Here is a 26,363-nt window from a genome sequence, read left to right as displayed (position 1 = left end):
AATGTCAAAGCCCTTTCAATATGTACATAATCTTCCTTCTGAATGATGCTTGAAGCCTAATAGGCTCAGAGCTAAAAATAGACTTTTTTTTTTCTTCAGTACATTTCCAGGAATAATAACCTCTCTATGACTTACACATTATTTCAAACAGCTTTTATCTGAAACTAACCCAAATGTAAATAATGGTCTCATTACTAAGTTGGTGTTTCATTCCAGACAAAATTAAGTTTTGGCTGGCTTTGATACTGCTCCACTTGCAAATCCTGAGTGACCTTAATCTTCAGTCTTCTCTCTACACCAGTGTCTCTCCAGGTGTTTTAGTGACTGGTTTAATGGATCTTATTAATGTAGCTGTGCAGGATATACTCAAACACTGTGTTGCCTTCAGTGCTGTGCCACTCTGTGCTGTGAGCTCATGAATGTTCCTGAGAGCTCTTGGCTATAACTGTATGGCTGTCCATGCTTTTGCAGGACCTGAACTATTATCAACTTACGTGCAAAACCCTTCAACTCTTCAGAAATCTTGAAGCCTTAAGAAACCATAGGACAGTTTTCAACAAAATCAGTTGAGCTCTACTACAGTGACTTAAGACAGTTTGCTCTTTCACAACACGGACCAGGGCTTCAAACTACCCTGCTAGAAATTAAGTTCTGTGATAACAAAACCGCTTCCAGGTACAGCATTCTCTGCCTGCTTATTTGAGTACTTTCAACATCTAAATGATTTCAAAAACCCCACAGAGTCACAGGTAAGCAGCCATGAATGGTTGGAGCAGGGTAAGGGAATATGTAACTGAAGTCAATTCTATAGGGAAACACATAAAAAAAGCCTTTTTTGGAAATACCACTATAGCCGTAGGAGTAGTTAAGCAACTACCACAGTAAAGCTCAGCTTTATGGTTTCACTATTGTCTTGCTTCAGCTATATGGCAGTCATACAGTTGAGAAATCCCTACAGAGGACACTTATTTTTAAACTTCACCAATTATGGCAGACTTAAGGTACAATTCAGCTGAAAATCTGCTGCTACAGGCACTGTGTAACAAGACAAATGTGTTCTGGTAGGGCTGACTTTAACTGCCTCTGCACCAGGAATGGAGTTAAACTACTTCTGCATGGGGCAAATAGTTTTAAAGTCAGATAAAACACTTAATTTTGTGCATTTTACCTCAAATAACCACTCAGAACACGTGACAAACTCCCAAGTTAGGTTTAGTGTACCTGTTGAGAAAGGGAAGCGGATTTAAATTCCACAGCAAAAGGCTATGCAGCTTTGTTTTAGCTGACTCCTGTCAGCTCTTCAACATAAGCACTCAAATGGGTTTACAGTAGTCTGCTTTTCTTTGAATGAATGTTAATTTTTGAGAAGCCCAATGAAAATCCTGACAGACTACAATCTTTTTAAGTTTTTGGAGTTCCATAACCAACAAAAGATAATTTCACCAATCCAAAAGCTTTTCATATTTATTTAATAAGCTTCCAGAAATGAGATTTGAAATTAAGCTTTCTGAACAAATGCATCTGGTTTCCATCACCATGTTGAAGTAAAAGCTCCTCTGGAGCACAAGAGAGGCTGGCAAGGTCTAGTTACAGCAGTTTATCACTGTTACAAGATGCAGTTATCAGTGACTTCAGTTCAACTACCTGTTTGCATAGTGCAGAGATGCAATGAAACAAATCAAGTTTTCCATTTGGATGACACAGCTTCATAAAGTACAGCCCATGGAATAGTCTTGTTTCCATATGAACTCTTCCAGGTATTCACTTCCCCCACTGCAGCTCTCAGCACAAGTGTACACCACCAGCGTTCCCCAGTCAATGCTCTCTCCAAGGCTGTCAACCTGAAGGTGATTCAGGAGCTGTGGCATAATCTTCAAGGAAAACCAAAAGGTTTAGAGACAGGCCACAGACTTCTCCCCTCTCCCCACTTCTCCTCCTGAAGAACAGTCCTGTGTTTGGTGTAAGAATTTATATTCTCTTACACCAAAATCCCAGCTGAAGCTACTATGTATATGGCAGCTCAAATAAAACAAATTTGGAAATCTAGGTAAGTTTTATTTGGCCTTGTAAGACTTGCCTGATCTGTGAGCCTCCCACCGTTTGTAATTCCATTAATAACTATGTTTTGCCTTTGCTTGACATTAAGCGTGTTCACCATACATACACCTCTAGCATTCAAAGTTCTACAGCTGAATGCTTCCAGCCGAACTTATTTATAATGCACATAATAAAGTGAAAAAGCACTTATAAGAGTAAATAAAGGCTCCGTACAATAATTTAGTGTAGTTTGTTGCAACTTCAACCTTGCTCAAACTACAAGACAACACCCTATACAATCAGATCCTGAGTCAGAACTACATTACCTGTGTTATTTTAAAATGCGCTTACATACCTGGAATTCAAATATCCTTTTGGCACCACATATACAATTTGGGATATCTTTTTCCTCAGGCCTGTTTTCACCTGACACCCAGAGTGGACCTTCTCCTCCTCTGCAGTATCTAATAATCTGAAATACAGCAGAAATTTAAGTTCTCACGACTATCCTTTCATCTTGGTATAAAAGAGGTATTTAGTGACACAGACAAAACTGTAGATGGAGCAGAAAAAGGTCAGTTCTTTGAAGTAATAACCATGGCATAATATCATTTGCAAATGCACCATTCTAAATAAGACAGGTTGCTTATATGAGTTTTCTTAACTATGTGAATCATGCAAGTATTCATAGCACATTTTTTCAGTGATCCAGGGATTATCTGCAGTGATTTGTAATTCCCTAACCAAGGGACCCGGAAATGCAAGGTTGTGTATGTTACAGTCTTGAGACAGAGAAAAAGCAGCTGGATAATCAGCATACAGACCTGCACACAGTCAGGAATGCAATCCAGATCTTTCTGTCTGCAGTTCTGCATCTAAATACAAGCAGATTATCCTATTGTTCAAGAAGGTATTTTCAGACATATCCTTTGTTTTTCAGCTACTAGCAAATCACACATTATCAGCAAAAGGACACTTGGACAGATCAGTCAGTACAGAGATGGTCAGAGAGAGTGATGTACATACCTAAGGCAGAGAAGGGAATAGACTCAAAGTCTCCTACTTTCTGAGTGTGTACCTTAACCCCTCAACTACCAGGCAAAAACATGGAGAGAATTTCTTCTTCACCACTTTGATGGATTTAGGACTGTGTCTTCTCTGAATGAAACCAGGGACCATGGTTTTGTTTGACAATGTAGCTTTTTAGCCTTTTGCAGTAATAAGAAATAGCATGGGGGGAAAATTTCTGTTTTAAATAGTGGAAATTCTAAAGCCATCCTTCAACCTTAAAAAAAGCCAAGCCACCCCCCAATGCAGCTGGTGACAGTGACAGAGCTCTTCTCTGCATTTTTTTTTCTGCTGGAAGGAAAGCTAACATGGCTGCAGGCTGGGGAACAATGCAGTGGTTCCCCACATCCTTTGGTTCAAACCACATCACAGGATGGTGGCTCCTTCCACACTGTGGGGGATTCAGCACCCTCGTGCCACCTCATCCTGACCAGCAGCTATTTAAGATGGATGAGCAGGTGCTAAACTCTTAATTCAGCATGAATTAAGCTCAGCACATAAGGAAGATGAGAGTGTGTGGGTTAGGTGTGTGGAGGATGAGGAGGCATCCCCATTTCTAACTAGGTACAAAAGGCAGTGAAACATTGCAGATGCAGCAGGGTGCTGTGTCAGAACCGCTACATTCAAAGGCCGCCCGATCTTCTGACCTGCTCTGGTTCAGCAGCTACTTGTTTTTTAAACATTTGGAAGATCTTTTCTTCTTCAGTCTCATGTTTTGCCATTGCTTCCAATGTCTCTTCATCTAAGGACTGAAATGCTTCATCTGAGCAAGAAAAAAGAACAGTAAAACTTACAGGCTGATACAAGACACTGAAAAACAGTATTAGCACGTGTAAATTTATTTTGCTTCATAAGTAATTCCTGGCATAAATCTAAGATTTTTTTTTTTTTTTCCTTTTCATGGCATGTTAAGATTTGGTCACACATAGGTCCATTTACTAATTTTAGTTGCATTTTAAACACAGATGTCAGTACTGGAATACTGGAAAGGGAAGGAGTTAATCTACCAAAGTTTATGGCTCCCAGCAGGTATCACTGAGACTACAGAACTTTCAGGATACGAAATCTGAAAAAGGCCCGTGTGCTGCGCATGTGCCAGACTTCAGTTTTTAGCACTGAAGAGTGTATCTGTTACACTCCAACAATCAAATCAACTGGGGGCACTAAACACTCGTGAGATAGCTTTGAACCACAGCAAGGGACCACCAGGAACCCAGCATCATTCTCTGGCACCACCACAAACTCTCCACCCTGGGTGTGCTCAAAGCCAGTGTGGTTGCAGCAAACCCATCATGAATTTAGGGGGAGCAGGGAGGAAGGAGCCTGCACCACAACTGCTTCAAAGTCAGTTAAAATATCCTCAAACCAGTTTTCTGCTAGCACAAAGAAGGAAATTTTATTTTCCATAAAGTAAGACAAATTGACCTAAGTCAAGCCAAGACAATCTAACAATTTCCTGATTTCAACAGCATCCAGCAGGTGCTCAGTCCTGTCCTTCTCACTTGAGTTGTTCCTTACCTATTGGAAGCACACAGGGACACAGTGTAACTCCAAGCTATCTACAGCAACAGCTGCTTCAACAGCTCAGGGGGTCAGAGCTTAGTAAGTCTCTCCCATAAAAGCAACTTATGGGATGTCTACAACAAACTAGCATTGCAAATGACTGCACATTTAGCCTTTTTTCACCAGTAGTTTACAAGGAATGGTTAAAAATCACAGTATTTGATATTTTAAAGATGTGATAATAGGCATAACTGGGAAGAATTACAGGCAGCACTTTATTTCTGACCTGCAGTGCCTGCAGCTCTAAGTTCCTCTTGTTCTTTTGTGTCCTTCGATGTTTCTTCAGCTTCTTGTTCATCATCAGTGCTGTCAGCAGGAAATTCTGGTTCCTCAGGTTCTATCAAAATTTCATATTCTGGAAAAAGGAATTCATTATGCTCTGGAATTGAATCTGCCGAGTCATCTATAAAACAGAAGAGATACCACTTCACAACGTCATCTTGTATTTCACGTCCTTCTCCTCAAAAAGCTACACATCAAATTACATAGCAGAAACACTGCACGGGCAAGCAAGATTTACATCACTGCTAGACCTGACCTGAAGGTAGGAAACACTGTTATGTTAAGGACAGTGGAAAACTGCAACAGGCGTCCTGTTGTTTTGAACCTCTGTAAATCCACGTGGCGCGGAAGGCACACCAAACAGTGCTAGCAGCAGCATTTAAGGACTCAAAAGCTGCGGCTCGGCAGCTAGGTGCAGTATTAACCACAGGCTGGCACGCGTGTCGAGTTCCACCATCCCAGAGGTCCCTGATGGCCACGGACTTACCTCCGGCGGCGTGCTGGCCGCAGGAGCGGCGGTGCCCGCGCCGCCAGTCCAGTGCCTGGTGCTCGGGCCCGCAGTAGGCGGCGCGGCGGCAGCGCCCGCAGCAGCGCGGCCCGAGGCAGCCGCATACACGGCAGAGCGCGGCGCCGCTGCCCAGCCGCCGCGGGGGCGCGGGGGCCGGGCCCGGGGGCGGCTCCTCGGGGGGCGGCTCCTCGGAGTACGTGTCGTTCCACCGCGGCAGCTGGTTCCGGAACACTGCGGGAGAGACGTGCCGGTCAGCGGCGCGGCGGCCGGCGGCCCTCGCCCCGTCCCTCCCTGCGTCCCCGCGCCTCACCGCGGAAAGGCCCGCACGGGCCCGCCAGGCGGTAGCAGGCGGGGCTGCGGCAGGCGAACACGAAGAGGGTGCGGTGAAAGGCGTCGGGGCGGCCGGGCAGTGGCGCGTACAGCTGGAGCAGGAAGGCGCAGGGCTGCTGGCAGCAGCCGCAGCGCAGAATGGCGGGGCCCGGCAGCCCGGACTCGCCCAGCCACGCCGGCCGCCCCCCGACCTTGCTGGGGAAATAGGTGCTGTGCAGCCGCCAGGCACCGCCCGGGCCCTCCGCCGCCGCCGCGAAACCCAGCTCCACGCCGGGAGCCATGCCGTTTCCCGTCGGCCGCCAGGCACCGAGAGGGGCGGGCGCTGCGCCGGCCCCGCCCGGCCCGGCCGGCAGCGTCCCCGGCTCGGCCCGCTCTCCCCGCCAGCCCCGTTCCGGGCTGAGCCCCGCCCCTGCCCCGGCTCTGCCTTGGTAACGCGGCAGCAGGCAGAGGACTGGGAAAAATAAAAATCCTGGAAGACGAGGGCAGAACTCTGTCGCCTTAAGGTACAGCGCAATCAGCGGTGAGACGGAGGGAGAGACGACAGACACGTAATCGACGGTGCTTTAATTCAATGTTTAAATATAACATTCATTAAGTAATTAAAATAATGCCAAGCTGCCTTAAAAAAACCAAAATTAACAAAACCAAAACCAACCCAAACACAAATTACCAAAACACAAAACCCGACAGATTTATCAGTTCTAGTTATTGCCCAAGGTTTGATTTGTGCTCTTTATTCATGAGGGCCTTGCCTTACATTTAGCCAGCCAGCAACATTTTTTTCTAAATATTAATTTTAATACCAAGTCTTTTAACTCCCTGTTACATTTCACATCCATGAAATATTTGAAACCAATCACATTCCTTGTTACAAGCCTAGAAAAATGTATTTAGGTAGCCATTGCTGTGCACATCTCTTTCAATATTTATTAAAAAAAGAGACCATGTTTAATCTGTTTTTAAAAACAAAACACGGTGAGGATGTACATACACCTCTAAGCCCCTCAGCAGCAATTCCTAAGTGGCAATGGAGAGCTGTGCAGCTGAAGAAACAGTTCTGTGCCTCCCACGCTTGCAGACTGGCTGGGCAAGAGGGGAACCTTATCTGTTCCTATCCCTGCTCCAGCAGGGCAGTGGTCCATGTTCTCAGCAGGAGCTTACATCCACTCACAGCATCAGAAACCATTTAGAGTCGTGCAGCCACAGGTTTCTGTACAGGTATCCGAGCATCTAACAAAAAAACCCACACTAAATATTTCTGATCAACATGCTGTAAACACCACGCGCATAAACTATTTCTTACTTTACTGCCCTCAGCCACTGGATTGCACAGTATGTGAAATAAAGAAGGGAGATTCAAAGCTGCAGCTAATGGTATTGGAAAAAGCATTGTAAAAAAGTATTACTAAGATTTTTATGCAATTAAGTCTTGGAATTACTATAATGGAATTACTAGTTAAAAAGCACTACATCTAACATATGTGCATTCTCCAAAGTAATTTATAACTTGAGAAGCTCACTTCAAATTAGAGAACACTTACCAAACATGTCCAGGATTTTACTAACAGCCTCTTGATTTACATTGTAAGTGAATCCATTGGGCCTACAGTTACAAAAAGAAAGTTTACTCAACAAGTATTTCTTATTCCAGTAATTTCTACACAAATAATCAGAATTAAACATTTTCATAATTACATAGTATTTTTCATCCTACCAGCATACATATCAAATTTAAGGACATGTTAGACTTCTACTGAAGAACAGTCATGGTTTCTTTACCTTTTTTCTTGTTTACAGTCCCCAAATTCTCTTGCACTCAATTTATTCCTTTTACTTGAAGGGGAATTTAGCTATAGACATTTATCTTAATCTATTAATTTCATCAACAGAGGCATAAGAAAATAGCTTAGGTCATCAGTTGCCAACTATGTTCTGTGAAACACTCAAGACACTTCAGAGATTGTTTTATTGGGGACTTCCATGATCATACTTTTAAACACAGTAAGAAGCACCACAACACAAATTCTCTTGGTAACAGAATAATGCAAAATACAGCAACAGGTGCATTTTAATCTTAGGCCTATAAACCATGAGCTGTGTAAAAAGACTAGAACGATTAAGCTTTCAGTTTAATTGCTTTGAGATTAGTTCAGTGCTGAAGTCCCCCAAAACTAGCAGTATTCCTGATTATTGCTTGCATTGCCTGACAAGGCTTACTGTAGCACACAAAGAAGCAGTGCTGTTCTTTTCTTATCAGAGCCTTGGGAGGACAGTTGAAAACCAAAGGGTAAAGGGAATCAGAAGCAGCCTAATAGTGAGTTAATTAATTTTGTTGTTAGGTCCCACAGGAGTCTTTCCACTATGAGGGCATGCCATTACACTTCCACATCATGTACAGAAAGGAACTCCATGACTCCAGTAAATCCAGTCAACCTCTGGTGCTCAGGCAGTTGGGGTTCTGCAGTTCTCCTAGGAGATCAGACATTAAGAATTGCCATTAAGACTTTTATGCACCAGAAATTTAACATTACTTACATTTTCTTCTTCTTCATTGCACCCAGTTGCACAAGAGCTGATAAGGCATTTTTCTGCATGTCAGAAGACAGCGCTTCATAACATTGTGTACTCCCTATGCAAAAGGTAGAAACACAATTAAAATTTTTATAATTTTCAATTAACAGGCTACTCTTGTAAAATCATATTGAGTAACAGCTGTACAAACCCTTCTCCAGAAGTTGAAAAACAAAGTTGCGGATTCCAGGTATAAACTGCTTCTCAGTAAATGCTTCTTTCATTTCCTTTGAGAGGTATCTGAAAATTAACTAACATGTTCAAGAAAATGAGCATTCCTTTCTTTTAGATTGTCAGCTTGTAATGAGTTAAAAACAGATGTGTCCTTGTACGTTAACACTATTCCACTTTGAAAAGCATAGGAGAGGAACTCCATAGGGCATCTGAAAGTTTTATTACTGTTTTACAGGTAAGAGAATCCCAATATTAAAGTAAGACTCCATATTTCTATAATAGCTACTTTAGACATTAATTTTACATTCTTGTTCCTACAACCAAAAACAGTTTAACTTTTTTAAAGCAATACTTGTTCTGAAGATGAGAAAAAACGGGCACATCAGTACACCTCCACTCACCTCACTCATAAGATCACTAACTACATTCCACTATGTTAAACACCTAGTCTCACCAATCTTATACTGACTTACCTGAGATTTTAGCCTTCTGAGTTTGTATGTATTACTAACTACAGGAATGTAAATGTTTAATCTTATAAAACCAGAAGAATTTAAAGAGATATGGATGGAATTAATGTCTCCCATAAAAGCTGTCAGATAGGAGATACAAACTCATTTCCACACCTGGCAGGACAACCACATAAAATGAATTAAGCAAGAGCTTCTCATTAAAAAGAACAATGAACCTGGTAGCAGCACACTCCCTGTGAATCTTATAAACCCACAATGAGCCATCACATTACACAGTAGTTATTGCTTTAGTAAATTGGACAAGTCTAAGCCAAAAGCTAAAATTGGAATCCTTGGGGGAGGGTGGTGTTTTAGATTCATTACTGCTATTTCTTAATTTTTGCATTTCTCAGCCTATTTACACGGAAGTATCACAGCTCTCTTACTTTCCCTATAAAACACAGGGGAAAAAAAGAGATAATTTTCTGAAGGACAACATACCTGATAACCTTCCACAAAAGGTCTGAACATAGCTGACAAGAAAGACACTGTACCACTTCCTTTGTCAGTAGGGTAAATCTCCTGTTGACTCGTTTGAATGGCATCACATTTTGTGAGTAGAAAACATCCTTCCTCAAAATCCTGGGTAAGAAATGCATAACTAAAATTCTAACATTTACAGAAGTGCAGCTACCATTTCCCACAAAATCAACAACAGAAACCACAACAGGGCACCACTTTCATCTCTGAACTCAGTTGTCAAGAGACTTGAACCAAAATTTTCCTGTCTCCCAAAAATACCCATATAAAAAGGCAGTGAGAACATGTTCTTAAACACAGCAGTTCCTCAATGCACAATAGACCTTGGCACAAAGAAAGTGGCTGTAGTTGCTATTGCAATAGCCAGCCTGCTCCGTCAGGATTTTGTCAAAACAGGGTCAGGTTGTCCAGTTTAGGGTTTTTTCCTGTGGGTATTTTAAATTTATTTATCTATTTTTAAACTAAGGGTTTGCCTTTATCTCATGTCCAGTGTTTGCAATAAATGATAATACAGATCACCAACCTGCCCTCTACCAAACAGAAAACAAATGGCCAAAAACTTACAAAGTATGGAAATGTCAAGGTCAAAACCATTTTACTGCCAATATGGGCAAAAGCAGGACAGATTACACAAAGGGATGGGACAAGAACATGACAGACATATGAATGAATAAAGCAGTGAGTGGGTGGCTAAAAGATCCCTTAGCATCACAGCAACTATTTCATCTGACTGCAGCAAAGTCAATCATAGCCAGCCACCTTCCTGCTACCTGCTGCTTTCTGCTATTTCAAGAAAGCTGCAAGAGGCAACAATTGTCAACAAATAAAACTTAACAGTGCCAGTCAGCCTTTAAAAAGGCCCAATTCTCATCTATATAAAAATCTATGAGATTTTAATACATTTGCAAGTCTTGAACATTCTTGTGAAAATTATACTTCTCTCTTTTTTAATGCAGGAAAGATCATAACTATCACCATCATATATTTGTCCTCAGCATTGATAAAATAACATTCAATCAGTTTAAAATCCAATTAAAAAGTACACATACCAATTTATATTGGGTGCGAGGCTGATCCAGTTTTTTTTACTGATAAACTCGTTTTCACCTGCATTTCAAGCAGGCTGGACCAGAGCTAGCTCTGACCCAGCAGGTTTGTGTACAAACTGACAGAGCAAGTCCTGCAGAGAGCCAAGGACTGCCTGCAGTTTTCCCAGCTTGCCTGTATCCAGCTGTGCCAGGAGTGCACACAGGCACACTGAGCCCTGGAATAAGGCAATGTGCAGGAACAATACTGGCTTTGTCTGACTGATGCCTGCATGGGGCAGGAGGTAAAATGAAGGGAAACTCTTTTCAAGCAAAAAAGGATGCAAGTAAAGCTTCCAAAGACTCTAAGAGGGAAACTATTATGCCATTAGGAAAGCTCTCACTTCAAAAACCTACACAGGCTGTACCCCTGACAGCATTTACACTTCATTGAAAAGACTGTCTTAACATGGATTTTCAGATCTGTGCTGGAAGACTGTTAGCTTTATGCGAAAAAGTCGAACTTGTGCTATAGTTCATTTTAATAGTTCAGAATTGGGCAATTTCATGATTTTTAGTTTTTTTACTGGATTGGAGAAAAAAATTGCATCAGCAACCTTGTGGATTCAGATAATATTTTGCAATCAACATAATGAAGTTCTCCCTTTGAAGTTCTCCCTCCCACTTATAGATCAAGGTGATATCCCTGTGGGTGTTTTTTACAAAGCACTTGTTTGGCAGAGCCCTGGAATCATGCTATTTTAATTGGTTGCATTACTATGAGTATTTTTGTATAAGGGATGTTTTTACCTTCAATGAAATGCCAGGAAAGAAGATGAACTCATCAGAAAAAACATCTCTCAAGAAGTTGAAGCAGCTATAGACTTCATCTGAAAAAAATATTGTAAATGCAAGTGAAGAGCCATTTACTCCTTATTTAAGAGTACCTACTTCAAATAAAATATGGACTTGACATTTGAAGCATACATACAATGGCAGAAACCCCAACATAACAGCAAGTACGCAAAGCACTTTATTCAACTGTTAAGCAAAGGAAAGAGCAGAGGCTTGCAGCTTCTCAGAACATGCATTAAATGCCACAATCAAATCCTACAAAAGGATCAAAGGGTAAACAAACAAAAAAAAGGCAAGCAAAATACCCCCACACCCTCCCAACACATCTACCATATCCCAAGTATAACAGTCTCGCATAGCTCCTGCTAGCAGTCACAGGAACCTGGTGCTCATCTCCCAGCTGATGGCACAAGGAGCAAAGCCAGCAGCTTCTCAGAGCCCCAGCATACCTTTTCTGAAGCTGGGTGCCATCTGCAAGGCGATTGCCACCAGGGCCGGGCGCACGAAGACGTTCAGCAGCTGGTTCCTGTAAGTGGCACACATGAGCACGGCCAGCGCGTGCCTGAAGACAATTTTCCCTATGGCTCCATCTTCCACTCCCCTGTCATTCAGGACCACGTGGCCATCAACAAGGCGAGCGACGTTGGAATGCAGGGTAAGGCCAGACAGGACTGCTTTTTTGGCACACAGGTTATCTAGGAGGAAAGTACAACACTTAGGAAGTTGCAAAAGGGAGCATGACTCTATTGGAACAGCCTAAAATGCACCAATATTTCAGACACTACACCAAACTTTCAGTTAGAGAGATGTTCCAATATAATCCATACCAGGAATTGGCAAACTAGGCATAGTATGATATGGAGAAAACAAATTTCAGAATTTCTGTAATTAAAACACTTTGAATTCTTCCACTTACTAACAGTTGCAAATGGTAATTGTTCCTTTGTCTCTGGAACAAATATTCTGAGCCTCCAAATACAAAAAGGATATATCTGTTTGATGGAAACATTCATTAGTAAGGAAATGGAGACTGTACTTCTGCTTAAGCATTTCCGACACTACAAGTTTGGAATCAGAGGTGCAAGTCTTTTTATAAACTCTTTCATCAACTCTCATACATAAGCACGGCCTCGTCCCAAATTAAATTTATAAAAATTCTTAACATAAATATTGTTATATAACATACCTACTCAATGAGAAACATTTTCTGCATCAAATTGGAATCAATGCGACAAGCAAGCAATAAAAACTTCATACCGAATGCTAAAATACACTTTACATGTTCAGAGCACCAAGGCATATCAAATCACTATAGCCTCTGACAAAAAAACCCCATCATATTCCTTTCCCTTAATACAGATTTCATGTATAGTCTCCTTGCATCTTATTTACTCTTTCAACCTACTTTGTTTGAATTTTGCTAAAGCTCCCAAGTTTCTCAATGCAATAGGAAGCAGAAGTCTGTGCAAGTAATTTTGCAGTTCCTGTTTTGAATATAAAATTTTGCAAATGTTCTGCCTGTAACAACCAACCAGCATGACAAGATCAGAAATAACCAGCTGTTTGGAGACCGAAGAATGGAGAGCATACATGCAGTTGCTAGCATCAGCAAATTGGCCTTTAAAATGTATTTCTTCTTTCAAATTGACAATCCAAACCAAAACAACAAACCCAGTATGCAGCTGATGCCTTGAGCAAAGACAGCACACTTCAACAAAATCCACTCAGCTGTTTTCACTCCTCCATTTCATTACCATGCCTATTTGCTATTCCCTGACTACATCACAACTCTACTAAAGCAAATGCTTACATATTGTTGCTAAGAAAATAAACAAAATAAATAACTAAATCTCGATGTAGTATGTTTTTCAGTTTACTGTGTAGTAAGATTCTAAATGTTGTTTAAGTATTGCCATGAAATTCTTGCTTTTACCAGCCTGGCAGAAACAGACTTTGCCTGCATTCCTTGCAGTGCTGCTCCCTCAAAAAAGTAGGTTTTTTTCCAGAGGTGACAGAGTTCTTTTATACCAGTAGCCTGCTCCTAATTCTTTATTGTAGCAGTGAGAGGGATCCTCGATTATACATAGGACTACAAAAGCAAAGATCCTTGGCTTAAGTCTACCTACAGCAGAAAGGCAAATGTACTTGCATTACACAATACTGTTCTTTGCTAGCTTTACCACTTACATCCTGAGGTTCTAAAATTGCCTGTGTCACTCTGGCTAACAGAGGGAAGTTTCAAACACAGTTTGAAAGCACAATCAACCTTTCAGCAGCCAATATAATATATACACTATATATATATATATATATATATATAAAAGGGGATGTGTATGCAAGTATATAAATAAAACCACCAAAGAAGCCTTCCCTAAAAAGTCGTAATTGTTTCTGGAGATAAAGTGAAATTTAAAAATAAATAGACAACTGAGAGTTTTGATTTCCTCTACCCATTTGTTTCTGCTAGTTCTTTGCACCAGTAACAACTTATACTGTAGTCAGTACCAAGCAGGAAATGTAGCATTACACGGCATTAAGTGGTGCAGATCAGGCAACTGCCTGTGACTTAGACACAGTTCAGAAAGACAGACACTACACAAACCGTAGTACTCTGATAAAGTACCTGATAATTTCCCTCTCACACGATAATTTCCCTCCCTTCATGATACTAGAGTAAAATGTCTGTTCTGTTTCCACCTAACTGTTTTTCAAAGTATTATCTTCAACAGGTTAAGTCAAAACCTGTCAGGTTTCAGCATGATTTTTAGCATATCCTAAAATCCATTTATAACTGTTAGAATTCTGTAAAGCTGTTACCATATATTCCTTCCATAGAAATATAATTTATCTTTCATAAGCAACAAGAGGAACAGAAATAACACTTTCTCTGCATACCAGGCCATTCAATGAATCCTCCAAAAGTCTGCGTTAAGCCTTTAAGCCACAGAGTCTTTTCTATTAGAAGCTCAAATTCCATGGCTGGCAAATTCTGGAGCAGAACAGCAGCAACTAGCACCCATGGACTCAAAACCATGTTTTCTATTTGCAGGAGCTCCATTTTATAAGCTACGTCACTGACAAATTCCTGGATATCCTCAGATGGCTTTTGGGGAAGATGCCTGAAAGAACAATGCAATTTAAGGTAAAGAGCTCAAAAAGTCTAACATAAATAACACCCCTCTTTATTTCTTTCATATTGTTCCTAGATCTGTAACTTTACAGCACCTAACATCTGCAGGGTGATTCTATGTGCAATGTAAAACAGAAGTATAGAGCGAAGCATCAGTAGCTGCATGACAGTACCTCAAGCACAGACCTCTGTACTGATGCTGTACATTTGCTGTCTTCAAACAAAATTCAAAAGCATTATGTTTTATAGAAAAAATTGCAAAAGCAACACAATCCAGTCACAGCTACAGCTCTCCCTGACATATGGTCACTTAGCAGCTTGCAGGAATAATGCAAGAAGTGAGAGAAAGGTGAAAATTTTAAGTGGCAAAAGCACCACATTCTCAGAAAACAGAGTTTTGCCTGGTGCATGCATCACCATTACATTTTAAAGTGGCGTCTTCTCAACACAGGTAAAGCCACAAGTAACAATTCATTTCAGAAACACCCAGTCACAAGCACAATAAGCCTCTGCTCAGACCAAACAGGTTCAGCAGTCTGAACAGTCAGATGGAGGGAGATGAGAGAAGATGAAAACAAAGTACAAGAGAACATCTTACTTAGTTCACATAGGTGTAGACTAAACAAATGTTTTTCCTGTGCATACACCATGGAAAGATGCAGTACCTGGGAACCAAATTGTATGGGCACCGATTGATCCTCCCAGATGCCAAGGTTCTAAGGGATACTGGCTGGCCAACGTAGATATGTATGGTACCAAAATTGTCACTGAGGATTCTCCTGGCTTTTAACAACCCCTATGAAAACAGGAAGAGGAAAACTTAAATTCTGGTGCTACAGCATGTGTATACATCCACTTATGTTCTCTTTTAAGGAATTTACATACAGATGTAGATTCTTTGGGCTTTGGGACTCCTAGGAGTTCATATGCATAGAGAGATTCTTCTAATATCCTCTCATAGCTGATGCTGATGGGAACAAGGTATGTGTCAAAGACTTCACGTTTGAAAAAGGGTTCCATCACAATGCTGAGAAGACCTGACAATTGGGAAAAAAAAAAACATGAATCACCCTTCTCTTTCAAAGAGGGAAAAGCAACTGCAATTTCACTTTGAAAAGGATATCTCTGCATTTTAGAAACTGCTAATAGGTGTGCACTGTGCCTGTTCTCTCTTCAAGCAAGCAGAAGCAAAAGACATTGCCCAAACCTTAAAACAGAAGGTAAATGGAAGCAACATTCTTGGACAGCTGTTTGTGCTCTTTTCAGCAGCACTGCTCTGTGCTTGCACGGCATCTTCCTTCTAAAGATTCCCTGTTACTTTTGCAGTTAGAACTACAATATTTCTCTGCTGGCCAGGGGATGCCTATTGTCTAGGAAGAAAATGGTGAAGAGTAATTGAATTTAATACACAATGGGGCAAAAGGAGCAAAAGCAGCAGAGTGCAAGTGAAATGTATTGCTGTTCTTTCTATGGCCTTGGAACCAAGGCATGGTGTTTTCCATACTCGCACAGACCTCCCCAGTTTCCCTCTACATTAACATCCCTTTCTATCCAAAGAACTTACAAAGCACATAGCCACTAATGAAAATGCTAATAATATTAGAAGTTCCAAATCTTAAATAAACATACCAAATTTTGGAGTCAGAGTCTTGGCAGTGCGGCTTCTAGTCCCCTCAAGGAAAAATTCAACTGGGGCATAGCCACTCTTCAAAAGTAAAACAAACAAAAAGCTACTCAGAGAAAACATTACTTCTTTATTTTCCATAAACAGTTTTAAGTACTTCAAATGTAAGTAAGTTGTTTTTTTTTAATGAAAGACAAACATATCTAACTTCAGTCACCTATAAGCCTACATTCATCCATTTGCCACACCATATAGTTTAATTAATGAAAATAATGTGTCTGTCATGAGATATGGACACACAATCCAAAGCAACAGTAATTTATCACTTACTGAACTGCGTCATAATAATAGAGTGCACACATGGTCCTCAGCTACAGCAAATCTGAGGTAAAAAGCACTTAATCAGATCACCATGAAGATTTTCAATCACACAGCCAAGACATCCTGCATATCTCACAAGAATTGTTCCAATAGAGTATTTCTTAAGTATACATCTTGAGAGCTCAGCAAGTTATTTACCCTTAACATGGTTTTTACATATTCAGCAAACACTGCCCAGTAGAGTCTGTTCCCACCGAAGGAACGTCGCATAAAAAAGGCACCTGCCCTTCGTAGCAGCTCACCGACTATTTTCATTCCTAGGAAATCTGAAAAACAATCAAAGAAAAAACAGAACCTTACACACAAAATTTATTGATTAATATCAGCCAGCAGAATCAACCACAAAATTTCTAGCATGCTGACTACCAGAATACAGAAGATCTCTTTCAAGGATTCCTTTATTGCCAACATATTTATTTGCTTTCAAATTGTCTAGCAAGGCTTGTACAGACAAGAATGGCATAGCATAATATGCTTTCCATTATTTTTAAGCTGCATTCACTTAGAGCAATTTATTTTCATAACTTAGATGGCCAGAGTTCAGCCATAATAAAGACTGCATTTCTGAAGTACATTGTCTCACTCATCTTTAGAAAAAAGCAGCTCCTACTGAACATATTCCAGAAGACACAGAAATTAGGCAGCCAATTAAACTTTATCAGACCATCTATGATCCTGACCCATCATTTTGGGGGATGTACACCAAATCAGCTAAAATTATTTTATTGTTTTTCAGTTTTAAGCAATGATAGTCAATGCTTAACTTGTCAAAAGCAGGAAAAAACACTTAATGTTAACAAAGTCCTTATGGAAGCATTTAAAACAAATCCACACATCAGCTGGCAACATGCCATTCCAACCTCCTTGCCACCTCAATCCATGAAACACTGGAGAACAGATATTCACTCAGTCAAATAAATTCACATTTCTAGTTGCAACACTGACAATGACTGCGCTGAAGATGTCACAGGTGCCAGAAACATCATCCCAACACCAGCTAGATTCCTGCTAATGTTTAAGGATGTACTGGCAACTGTTTACCTTCCCTTAGCTAATCCCTACAGATCTATATGTATGCTTGAAGCCAAGAGATAACTAACAAAGTAAAGGCACTTATCACCTATATCAGGATAGTCTCTCCACTCAGCACAAGTGCTGATCTGAGAGTGAGTTTGTAAACCACATCTTGTGAACCTCTAACATGATATGCAGTTATGAAATACAGATACAACCATAGCAAACTGTATTTTCTCCAGAAGAATTTAAAATAATACACACGTGCAGGCAGCATCAAGCTAAAAGCCCCTAATTCTTTAGGAGAGCTTTGACCCTGAGGCATTCAAAGCATTCAAAAAATGTTAATCATTAAAGAAAATCCTTGTAAGCTAATCCTAAGATACTATTTTGAGGTCCAAAACTCAGAAATACTCTAATCCAAGTCAGCAAAGGATTACACCAATAACAATGTGAGCAGATCCTGAATAATACACAACAGGCAAACTGCAGCACCTTGATCAAGACAGCTGTGAAACATGGACTTGTGAATGTAATCTGCATCATCCAGATGCAGCAAACTCAAAGACCAGGGAAATCTCATCTTCCATAGCAAGCACAGCTTCTATTAGTCTTGCTAAGTTTTTGATTGGAAAAGCAGACTACAATAAAGCAGAAGGTTCCAAGATCTCTGCTAGGTTACCTTACCTGTGCATATTACAGTGCTGCACCAGACCTGAGGTGGTTTTCTGCCTGCTTAGAAGACCTGTTTGATACTCATGACTTCCAAGATCAGGTTTCTAAGTTAAGCGCTAACAGCATCCAGATTATCAAGCAGCATATTAACTTGGAAGACATTTACTGTTCAAGCCCTCAAGAATTGTTTCCTACAAATATGCTGGCTTCATCTGCTTTACAACTAAGTATGCCCAAAATTCTCTGACCTCTGATATGCCATATCACTTCCCTGCCAGCTCTGTTCTCAGCATGTCACAAAGTTCTGCCAATACCTCAAAGGAATCAGTCACATCAGAAACAAGCATGAGGTGTCTGGTGCTTTGTATCTGGCTGCTGTGACTGCACTTTAAACTGTATGAAGTATCACAAAAAGTTCTGCATCCACAGTAGCACCTGGCCAAGTTCTTGCCTGTTACCAGGTTATGAAAGCAAATAGAAGTATTCTTCACAACCCTTATCTTTGCCCCAGCCTCAGGTCTACAGATGGAGTACTTCTGGGTGAACTTGCTATGAAAAAAATTCACCTTTGACAGGACTCAGCACCAATGAGAAGCTTTCAAACACTCTAAGCACCTTACCCAAGGAGGATTTAACAAGATATATTTGGAGCAGAAGTTAAACACAACTACTTATAGTTCACCTACCAGAGAATGCTACCAATTCTCTGAATCCTGAAAACATTGTTAAAAACATACTTGCCTATTCCTGCTGCAATGACAGGCAAGGCCAAGTCATATGTGTATAGCAAATAAGACAGCATCAAAAAGTCTACGTAGCTTCGGTGGCTGGGCAGCAGCACTACAGGATGCTCCTGAATGGCGTGTTGTAACTGAAAAAGAACAGTGCAAACAATATTGTCCCCGTATTTATTGACTGTTGAAATTTGCAAATATAGACCAGCACAGGGCTTAAGGCAAACAAAACCCCATTTGCTTGAGGGTTGTTTCTCTGTCCACACAATCAATACCTCTTTCAGCCAAGAATCCATTGGAAATTTGGAGCAGTTGTTTCCAAAGTAGTAACCTGAGGCTCACAAGCATCACAGGACTCAAAAACTAGGGGCACCCCATCATGGGATAGTTTAATTCCAATCCCTTTTGATGGGGATGGGAAACCAAATTGGGGCTATCAGGACTGACATTGCTTACTTCCAGAGAATGCACTGCACCCCCCAGAACAGCAATATCCTGAAATGAAATAGGGGGACAACAGTTCCCAAAAACTGGGGAAAACCTAACGTATCTCCTGCCTCAGAAGTGCACAGTGTTTCACCACCCTTAGTATGAGGGTTTTGCTGAACAGCCAGTCCACTCAGCCATATAATATTAGCTCCAATTCAGCTAAATTCATTATTATTTTATAATATCAGATAGAAAACACTCTCAGTGGCTGATCTAACATAATCACAGGCACATGGTATTCCTTACCATAGGAAGCATTTGGAAAATATAGAAAAAATCCTGATAGCTGTTTGCCTTTAAAATACTTACATATCATATTTCCTCCCAAATTTACTAAGAAATGCACTAATAAACGAAAGTGAGTGCAGTCTTTTTGGTTTTTTTAGAGGGTATTTTTCACATTTGTTATTTGTGATTAGAGCTCTTGCCCAAGTGACTGGTCTGAAAACATGAAAACATTTTAACTTTTTCCTCCCACCAGTACTCACTCTCTGCATTCCTTCTTCATTCACACAAACTCTCTGGAAAAGCTGTTTAAATATTTTGCTCAGAGTGAAGGCAAAAAATCTGACAGCTCCTAGTTGCATACGGTGGCCCATCTCAGCAAGGATTTCTGTGGCTTCTTCTTGAATAATATCAGGTGATTCTCCCATTTCTTTTGCTAACTAAGAAGAAACAAAACAGCAGTGACAAGTTGTTCCCTCCTCCTTGCCAATGCACACCATTCTAATGTGCCACAGCTACTATGGGAGAACTACTGCAATAATCCACAAGATTTTGTTTTATGTGATAGGCATGGATCTAATTAATGTCTGGTGCCAGCCAACACGACAAAGCCAAGTTAAAGCTACCCAAAACCCAAAATAACCTTAGATGTCAATTGCAGGGGGAGGACATACAGCAATCCTCCCTCCAAACAGAAAATCCTCCCCCCATATGAATGTTTTAACTTGCAGCATATTCAGAGGATATTTAAGTTCAAAGAATATTTCCTCTATTATCAGTCTGAAGAAGACTCTCTGCATTTTTCTTTCAATAGTAAAATGAAGCCTATGTTTGTAGAGACAGTCAAAATGTAAATATTTTAAGTGCATTTGGGTTAGTTTACAAAGAACCTCAGCCTTATCACACTTCCATTTCTTTGTGATGCATTCCTTTGGCAATGGAGAGCTGAATTGCATACAAAGCACTGTCTTTACCAACTGTGCATATCAATGATCTTTCTTCTGTTGCCATGCACATTTCCTTTTGAAGTTCCTTGAAACAGACTTAAATAATGGCCATCCCTCCAATTTGGTATTTGAATCTAGAAATATTTAATTGAAAAGTTAAGGCTTTTACTGTTATGGAATAAGGAATATGACTTTTACTCAGAGGAATAAACTCCTTTTACAGAGGAGGAAATGAAAGGAATGTCAGAAGAAAAAGCCTCCAAAAAAGCACATCTGCTTAGAAGCCAGTGCTGCTTACCTACTATTTCCATTTTGTGACATATGAGAAAATCCATCTCCTTCAATCTACCTTGATATACCTTACTCTAGATCAAATGTGTTTTCTTAAATGCATTACCAATTATCTTATGTACTTCCACATGTAGTTTAAACTGATTATTTTAGCCACTTAAAGAAGCCAAAAACTGCTTCCACCTAAGCCTGAGAAAATCAGTCTTGCTTAGGAAGCCAAAGAATTCTTCTTGTTATTCAGCAGGAAGAGATTCTGTTCTCATTCACCAGCAAAAGGCTTACCATACAGTTCACTTGTGTGATTTAAGGGCAAATCCCCTATGGAACTAAGAACTTCCCAAAATCAGAAATCAAAAACCCAGACCAGTCACATATAGCAACCTAAAACAAACAAATGATCTTAACTTCCCACACTAAACTTTAGTAACCGCAACAATTTGGCACAAGAACAAATTCTAGCATGCCTGTGTAAAGCTGTGCAAACCCTCCCTGCCCAGGCAGGAGGAACCCTAATTGTAGAGTGCTGGGCACATTGCCCAACACACTCTCAGTTTGAAACTTCCAGTAACCTCTAGTGCAAAACTGGTAACCAGGCTGCAATGGCAGGTCTGCTAACTCCCTTCAACCATTCGATGCAGCCAGAAAACAGCCATCAAAATAATTTCCTATCAAAAAAGACTTCCTTTTCAGAAGAAAACATCACACAAACGTCTTTCTGTCAAATCATCTGTAAAGTATTTTCTTTCAATAAATTTTTTAGTGTCTCTGGAGTTGAAAGATTTTTTTTGGCTTTCATACTACTTAGCAATCCATAATGTAAACAGAACTACTTTGTGGTGTAGAGTGACATACTTTACTTTGTCACATTATAACACATTTTGATGTATCACAGGTAATACTAGCCATTCAAAGAAACAAATAGAAAAAATTTACAGTAGCCTGTCAACTCAGGACTAACCAAAACATCTTACATATTTCCACACACTTGCAATTATTTTTTATGGCTACTGAAATTAGTTACCCTGCTAATTAACACACACACATACTTCAGGCATTTAAACACAGTGCAAAGTATCAGCCAGCCTAACCATAAAATACTTTGTTATAAAGTAATAGCTGCTCTTCATGTTAGAACACAAAAAATATGGTTACATCTTAAACAGTGTTTCTAATTCAAAGAATTACCTGTGAAATAGAACTCTCATTTTAGTGAAAGTAGCATTTAGGACTTGTTCATAAATGCATCATTAACCTATAAAATTCCTACAAGACACCCTCAAAGTACAAAAATGTCTGCTAAGAAGGAGAGTGATAATGTCTTTCATAATGTTGTTCTGTTGTGAGAACAGTGGAGTATGAGGAAAAAGAGAAAAAAAGAAGAAGTCAGGCACACTGGATAAATTAATGATGAAGTGTTGTATATGCAAAATCAAAACATGTTTCATGAACCTGACAGTTTTAGTGGCCCCTCCTGTATTTTTTTTCCTGCCAAAAGAGTAATTTATTTACTGGACCATCTTCCATACAGTTACCATTTTAACAAGGTCAGCAACAATCTCTTTTTCCCTGCTGCCATACAAAGCTTGGCTGTGTTCAATCCACCTCATCTTAGAGCTCGTTGTCCAGACTCACCTGCTTGATAACATACTGAACTTGCTCTGAGTGGAGAACAGCACTTTTGATAGCGTTTGGCTTGCAAGGTGAAAGGCCCTTGTAGATCACCGGGGTGTAACATTTCATGGCATATCTCAAGTCACTGGACAACCGTCTTTCCTCCAAGATATCCTCAAACTCATCTCTTTTCTTTGATGTGAGCTCTTTCTGCTAGGAACATACAAATGAAGAATGAGACACTGTCTTGAGCTATTTGGTGACCTGCTTGGCTATAGCACCACAATAATGATATGCACTACTTCTGCAACATTTAGGGCTTCTTAGCTTCAATAATGTCTGCATGCTACACTCTGTGACTGCAGGAACCAATACTACGTGCTTGCAAGAGTGATCCAAAAAGAAACTAAAAAGCAAAATAAACAAACACACACACCCTACCCCTAAAAAAAACCCTCACCCTAATTCCTTTCAATTACAAATTACAAAGATCCCCAAATCACCCTATACCATGTTACTTAATTCTACCTCCCCCCCAAAAAAACCCTCACCCTAATCCCTTCAACTGCAAAGATCTTCAAATTACCCTATGCCACATTACTTAATTCCACACAACAGGAAAAAAGTGAGAGAAGACATGGGCTTTTAAAGCTGAAGTGCCTTGCCTCCAGCCTCTCCGTGATTAATAAGGATTAACTAAAAGACCTTTGATTCTAACTCTCATTAAGACAATGCCATGACTGACATTATAAACACCCAATCATCAACACACAGGAAATAATCCTTGGTATTTAAAAGTTGCATCTGGGGCCTTGGTGACTTGTGGCTTTCACAAAGCTTGGATGTAAGGTACAGCAAACATTACCAGGGAGGAGGCTGACCTCAATACGGTGCACACACAGGTAAAAAGAGAGCACAGCCTCTGAGTAATTTTTCACTGCTAAGCAGGAAAAACCACAGGACATCAAGAACTAATTGTGGATCCATCCTGCTGCAAAAAATTCAGACAAAACTCTTCCCTTTGAGCCAGCAGACCCTTGCGCTGGAGAGAGATGTCTCCTATTATCTCCTATATCACTACAGTTTGTATGAATGACCTCTCAGTCTTCCCAAGAGTGAAATTGTATTTCTCCAAGCTTCAAACCAGCAGCAACAGCCACCAGTTAAGTAAGACAACTGGAGTAAGCCTCTGTTAAATAAAAAATGTATTAGTTATGACCAAGCATATTTATTAGAAGATATTAAAAATAAAAATTCTTATGTCTTCCTCCACAGTTCCACTTGAAGGGTAGCACTGGCAATCTTGTCATTCATTCCACCTCCTCTTTCTATATATGACCCATGCAGAACCAAACTGATAATGAAGGATAAAACATGCTTCATGAGCTCCTTCAGTGACCTTTTCTGGTGCTGAGTGGAAAGCCTGGCAAGCAAACACACAGGGCAGCACCAGCAACAGATAAACAAAATGCCCAGCAGTGGCAGCTGGGTTTTCAATCATAGATGAGGGAGTCGGGTCGGAGTCTGCCAGCCAAACAGAACCACATCAGTAACACTGTCAGAGCAGCTGACATTTAGCAGAGAGCAAACCTTTAGCTCCTGTCCATTCATCACCACAAGGTAATTTGGTGGAACAAAACAAAACAACTCAAATAAGGAATATCTCCACTTAAGAATGACAAAAAAATCATTCAAAGCCTCATCAGTATCAAAAGTCAGTTTTGTTTTATTGGAGGACACAAATCCCACTAAAATGTTTGACCTTCTCAAGTTCTTTTACCCACACAGGACAGGCAAATTTGGAGATCATCCCTCTACTATAATTGTATTTAGTAGCTTGTATAACTTTTCTTTCCACAGCTGCAGTTTAGAGAATTACCTCACAGTATCTGCAGAACAAACTCAGCAGGAACTTTCAAAACTATGCCATACAGGTATTAAACCCAGACCTCTATTAATGTAAAACTTTTAGGGGTTTTTGTCTTGTATGATTTAGCATTACAGCTTTCAACCTCTCTTCTTTCACAGCTTTCAATTGGTTAAGTATTTTGCAAGAGCTGAGTAAGCTAAGATCTGTTAAGATGACTGACAAGTTTCTATCAGCCATCTGTTGCTGTTGACACCTTATATCAATCTCTTTGATTAAAATAAAACAGAAATAAATCCCTTATGTTGTATAATGGCAAAAAAGATAGCTCAGAATAGTAGCAGAAAATATTATTTAGCTCTACGTATCACTTACTCAGATCAGTATGTGACAAGTCATTGCTCACAAAATCTAAGCAACGTTTGTGTCAGTTACAAAAGTTCAAGTCCTGCAATCTGCAACTACATGAAATGCAGACAAAGAAAGCCAGCACTCAGCATGGGCATTATCAGCCACATCAGCAGTCACTGCACTGCTGCAGCTGTTCCCAGTGCAACTCTGGTGTGCAGAGTTTTGCAGGGGCCATGGCCCACTGAAAAATCACCTCTCTGCCTCTGCTCTTTGTCTAAGACTTGATGTGCAACTGATTTCGCTCCATGGCAATAGTTATTTTCACACCTTGTTCTGAAGGAGCACTGAGGGAGCCAAACCATGCACTTTACCAAACACTAAAGATTTGTAACTGTGCTTTTACACGTTTACAACCAAGCTGTTGTTCCAGCTTTAATTGCCATCTGGTAGAGAATACACTTAGAAAACACACTGTTGGAAACCTGGACATCAGAAAATTCAATGACATGCACTGTTACTGCAACAGTGGTGAAGTATGGAAGCAAAACAGAAGGAGCCTGGAACTCCTCTGCTTCCATAAAAGTAGGATATGCAATGTAACGATGGTGCTCGCGATGTCCTTGGGATACCATCACACAGACAAGACACAGAAGAGAAGTTTGGGAAACTCTGCCGAAACACAGAGCTGGTTCCCTCTCTCCCTAGTCCCCTCCTCCAAATGCTCGTAGAGAGGTGGGGTTTAGCACCCCACACCCAAACCTCCTGGTCTGAGGTTGGCAAAGGAGCTGCAGGGAACGAACAAGGTCAATAAATTAATCTCCACTACATATCACGGGAAAACCCACTTCGGCCACTCCATCCCCACGACAACCTCCCAGCGCTGAGTTCACCATGGCTGGCAGGACAGGTTGCTGCGGTGCTGAAGCCCTGCGGAGCGCCCGGTGCCCGGACACCTGCCACCGCAGCGAGCCGCTCCGGGACACTGCCTCCATAAGGAAGAGATACTTCCCACCTCCCCTACGCCGGCGGGCCTTCCGCAGCAGCCTTGAGGGGAGATGGGGAACTCTGGCTGTCGCGACAGACAGTGCAGGAGCAGCCGATGCAGAGAAGGACGTGCGGGAAGGTGAACTGGTGACGGAAAACGTCCGATCCCGCCGGGGCCCGGGAAAGGCCTCGTCCTTCCCTTCGGAGCACGGTTCCCCTTCCCCGGGGACACAAACCGCGGCTAAGGGATGGAGGGGCAGACAGCGCCAAGCGCCGTCATTCCCCTTCAGAGAGAGTGGCACCGCCGCGGCACGGGTGAGGTGAGCACCCCCTTCCCCGCGGCACCACTCCCGCCGCCGCCTACCGAGTACATGGGCGCCCCTCGCCGCGCCCGCCCGGGCGCCGCCGCCGCCGCTGTCGCCATGGTCCTGCGAGCTCCGCCGCGCCGCCCCGCGCCCCGCTCGCCCGCCCTACCCCGTCGCGCTGCCCTGCCACCCGCCGCCGCCTCCCGCGGCGTCCATGGCCCCGCGCCACCCCGGCCCGGCTGCCTGGTGCGGTGCGGCGGCGGAAGGCGGGAGCACTGCGCCATGGGCGGCGCCATGTCGGGTGCGACGGAAGCCGCCGGGGGTCACGCG

At 41.4% G+C, this 26,363-nt stretch overlaps 2 protein-coding genes across 7 annotated transcripts; both read right to left on the bottom strand.

Moving 5' to 3' along the window:
* Positions 1 to 1,450: 1,450 nt before the first annotated feature.
* On the bottom strand, positions 1,451 to 6,237 carry PDCD2 (programmed cell death 2). 3 transcript variants are annotated; one of them, XM_053973532.1, is made up of 7 exons: positions 5,769 to 6,237; positions 5,438 to 5,689; positions 4,895 to 5,071; positions 3,753 to 3,868; positions 2,862 to 2,912; positions 2,393 to 2,509; positions 1,451 to 1,871 (listed from the first exon to the last, which is right to left on the bottom strand). In XM_053973532.1, the coding sequence occupies exons 1-7, from the start codon at positions 6,067 to 6,069 to the stop codon at positions 1,707 to 1,709; spliced, it is 1,179 nt and encodes a 392-aa protein (XP_053829507.1). In that variant the 5' UTR covers positions 6,070 to 6,237; the 3' UTR covers positions 1,451 to 1,706. The 3 variants fall into 3 exon arrangements, with proteins under 3 accessions (XP_053829507.1, XP_053829508.1, XP_053829509.1); XM_053973533.1 differs by having other exon boundaries at positions 4,895 to 5,023; XM_053973534.1 differs by lacking the exon at positions 2,862 to 2,912.
* Positions 6,238 to 6,337: 100 nt separating this feature from the next.
* GNPAT (glyceronephosphate O-acyltransferase) lies at positions 6,338 to 26,329 on the bottom strand. Of its 4 annotated transcripts, none has more exons than XM_053973522.1 (16): positions 26,093 to 26,329; positions 22,548 to 22,739; positions 19,941 to 20,117; positions 18,971 to 19,100; positions 16,679 to 16,806; positions 16,165 to 16,240; positions 15,421 to 15,572; positions 15,201 to 15,331; positions 14,301 to 14,524; positions 11,855 to 12,100; positions 11,361 to 11,440; positions 9,487 to 9,627; positions 8,511 to 8,610; positions 8,324 to 8,417; positions 7,330 to 7,391; positions 6,338 to 7,018 (listed from the first exon to the last, which is right to left on the bottom strand). In XM_053973522.1, the coding sequence occupies exons 1-16, from the start codon at positions 26,327 to 26,329 to the stop codon at positions 6,975 to 6,977; spliced, it is 2,214 nt and encodes a 737-aa protein (XP_053829497.1). In that variant the 3' UTR covers positions 6,338 to 6,974. The 4 variants fall into 4 exon arrangements, with proteins under 4 accessions (XP_053829497.1, XP_053829498.1, XP_053829500.1 ...); XM_053973523.1 differs by having other exon boundaries at positions 22,548 to 22,736; positions 26,093 to 26,170; XM_053973525.1 differs by lacking the exon at positions 19,941 to 20,117 and having other exon boundaries at positions 26,093 to 26,165.
* Positions 26,330 to 26,363: the final 34 nt, after the last annotated feature.

Source organism: Vidua macroura, chromosome 3 (assembly GCF_024509145.1).
Source record: "Vidua macroura isolate BioBank_ID:100142 chromosome 3, ASM2450914v1, whole genome shotgun sequence".
In the NCBI taxonomy this organism is placed as follows: Eukaryota; Metazoa; Chordata; class Aves; order Passeriformes; family Viduidae; genus Vidua; species Vidua macroura.
This window is presented reverse-complemented; position numbering and strand designations above follow the sequence as displayed.

Coding starts and splice junctions, on each gene's coding strand:
- GNPAT (XM_053973522.1), bottom strand. CDS start 26,329: ATGGCGCCGCCCATGGCGCAGTGCTCCCGCCTTCCGCCGCCGCACCGC. Junction 11,441..11,854: donor GGCACCCAGCTTCAGAAAAG/GTATGCTGGGGC, acceptor TATTTTTTTCAG/ATGAAGTCTATAGCTGCTTC. Junction 8,418..8,510: donor TTTTCAACTTCTGGAGAAGG/GTTTGTACAGCT, acceptor CCTTTTGCATAG/GGAGTACACAATGTTATGAA.
- PDCD2 (XM_053973532.1), bottom strand. CDS start 6,069: ATGGCTCCCGGCGTGGAGCTGGGTTTCGCGGCGGCGGCGGAGGGCCCG. Junction 3,869..4,894: donor TAGAGCTGCAGGCACTGCAG/GTCAGAAATAAA, acceptor TTTCTTGCTCAG/ATGAAGCATTTCAGTCCTTA. Junction 2,510..2,861: donor GCATTCCTGACTGTGTGCAG/GTCTGTATGCTG, acceptor GCTGTATTTCAG/ATTATTAGATACTGCAGAGG.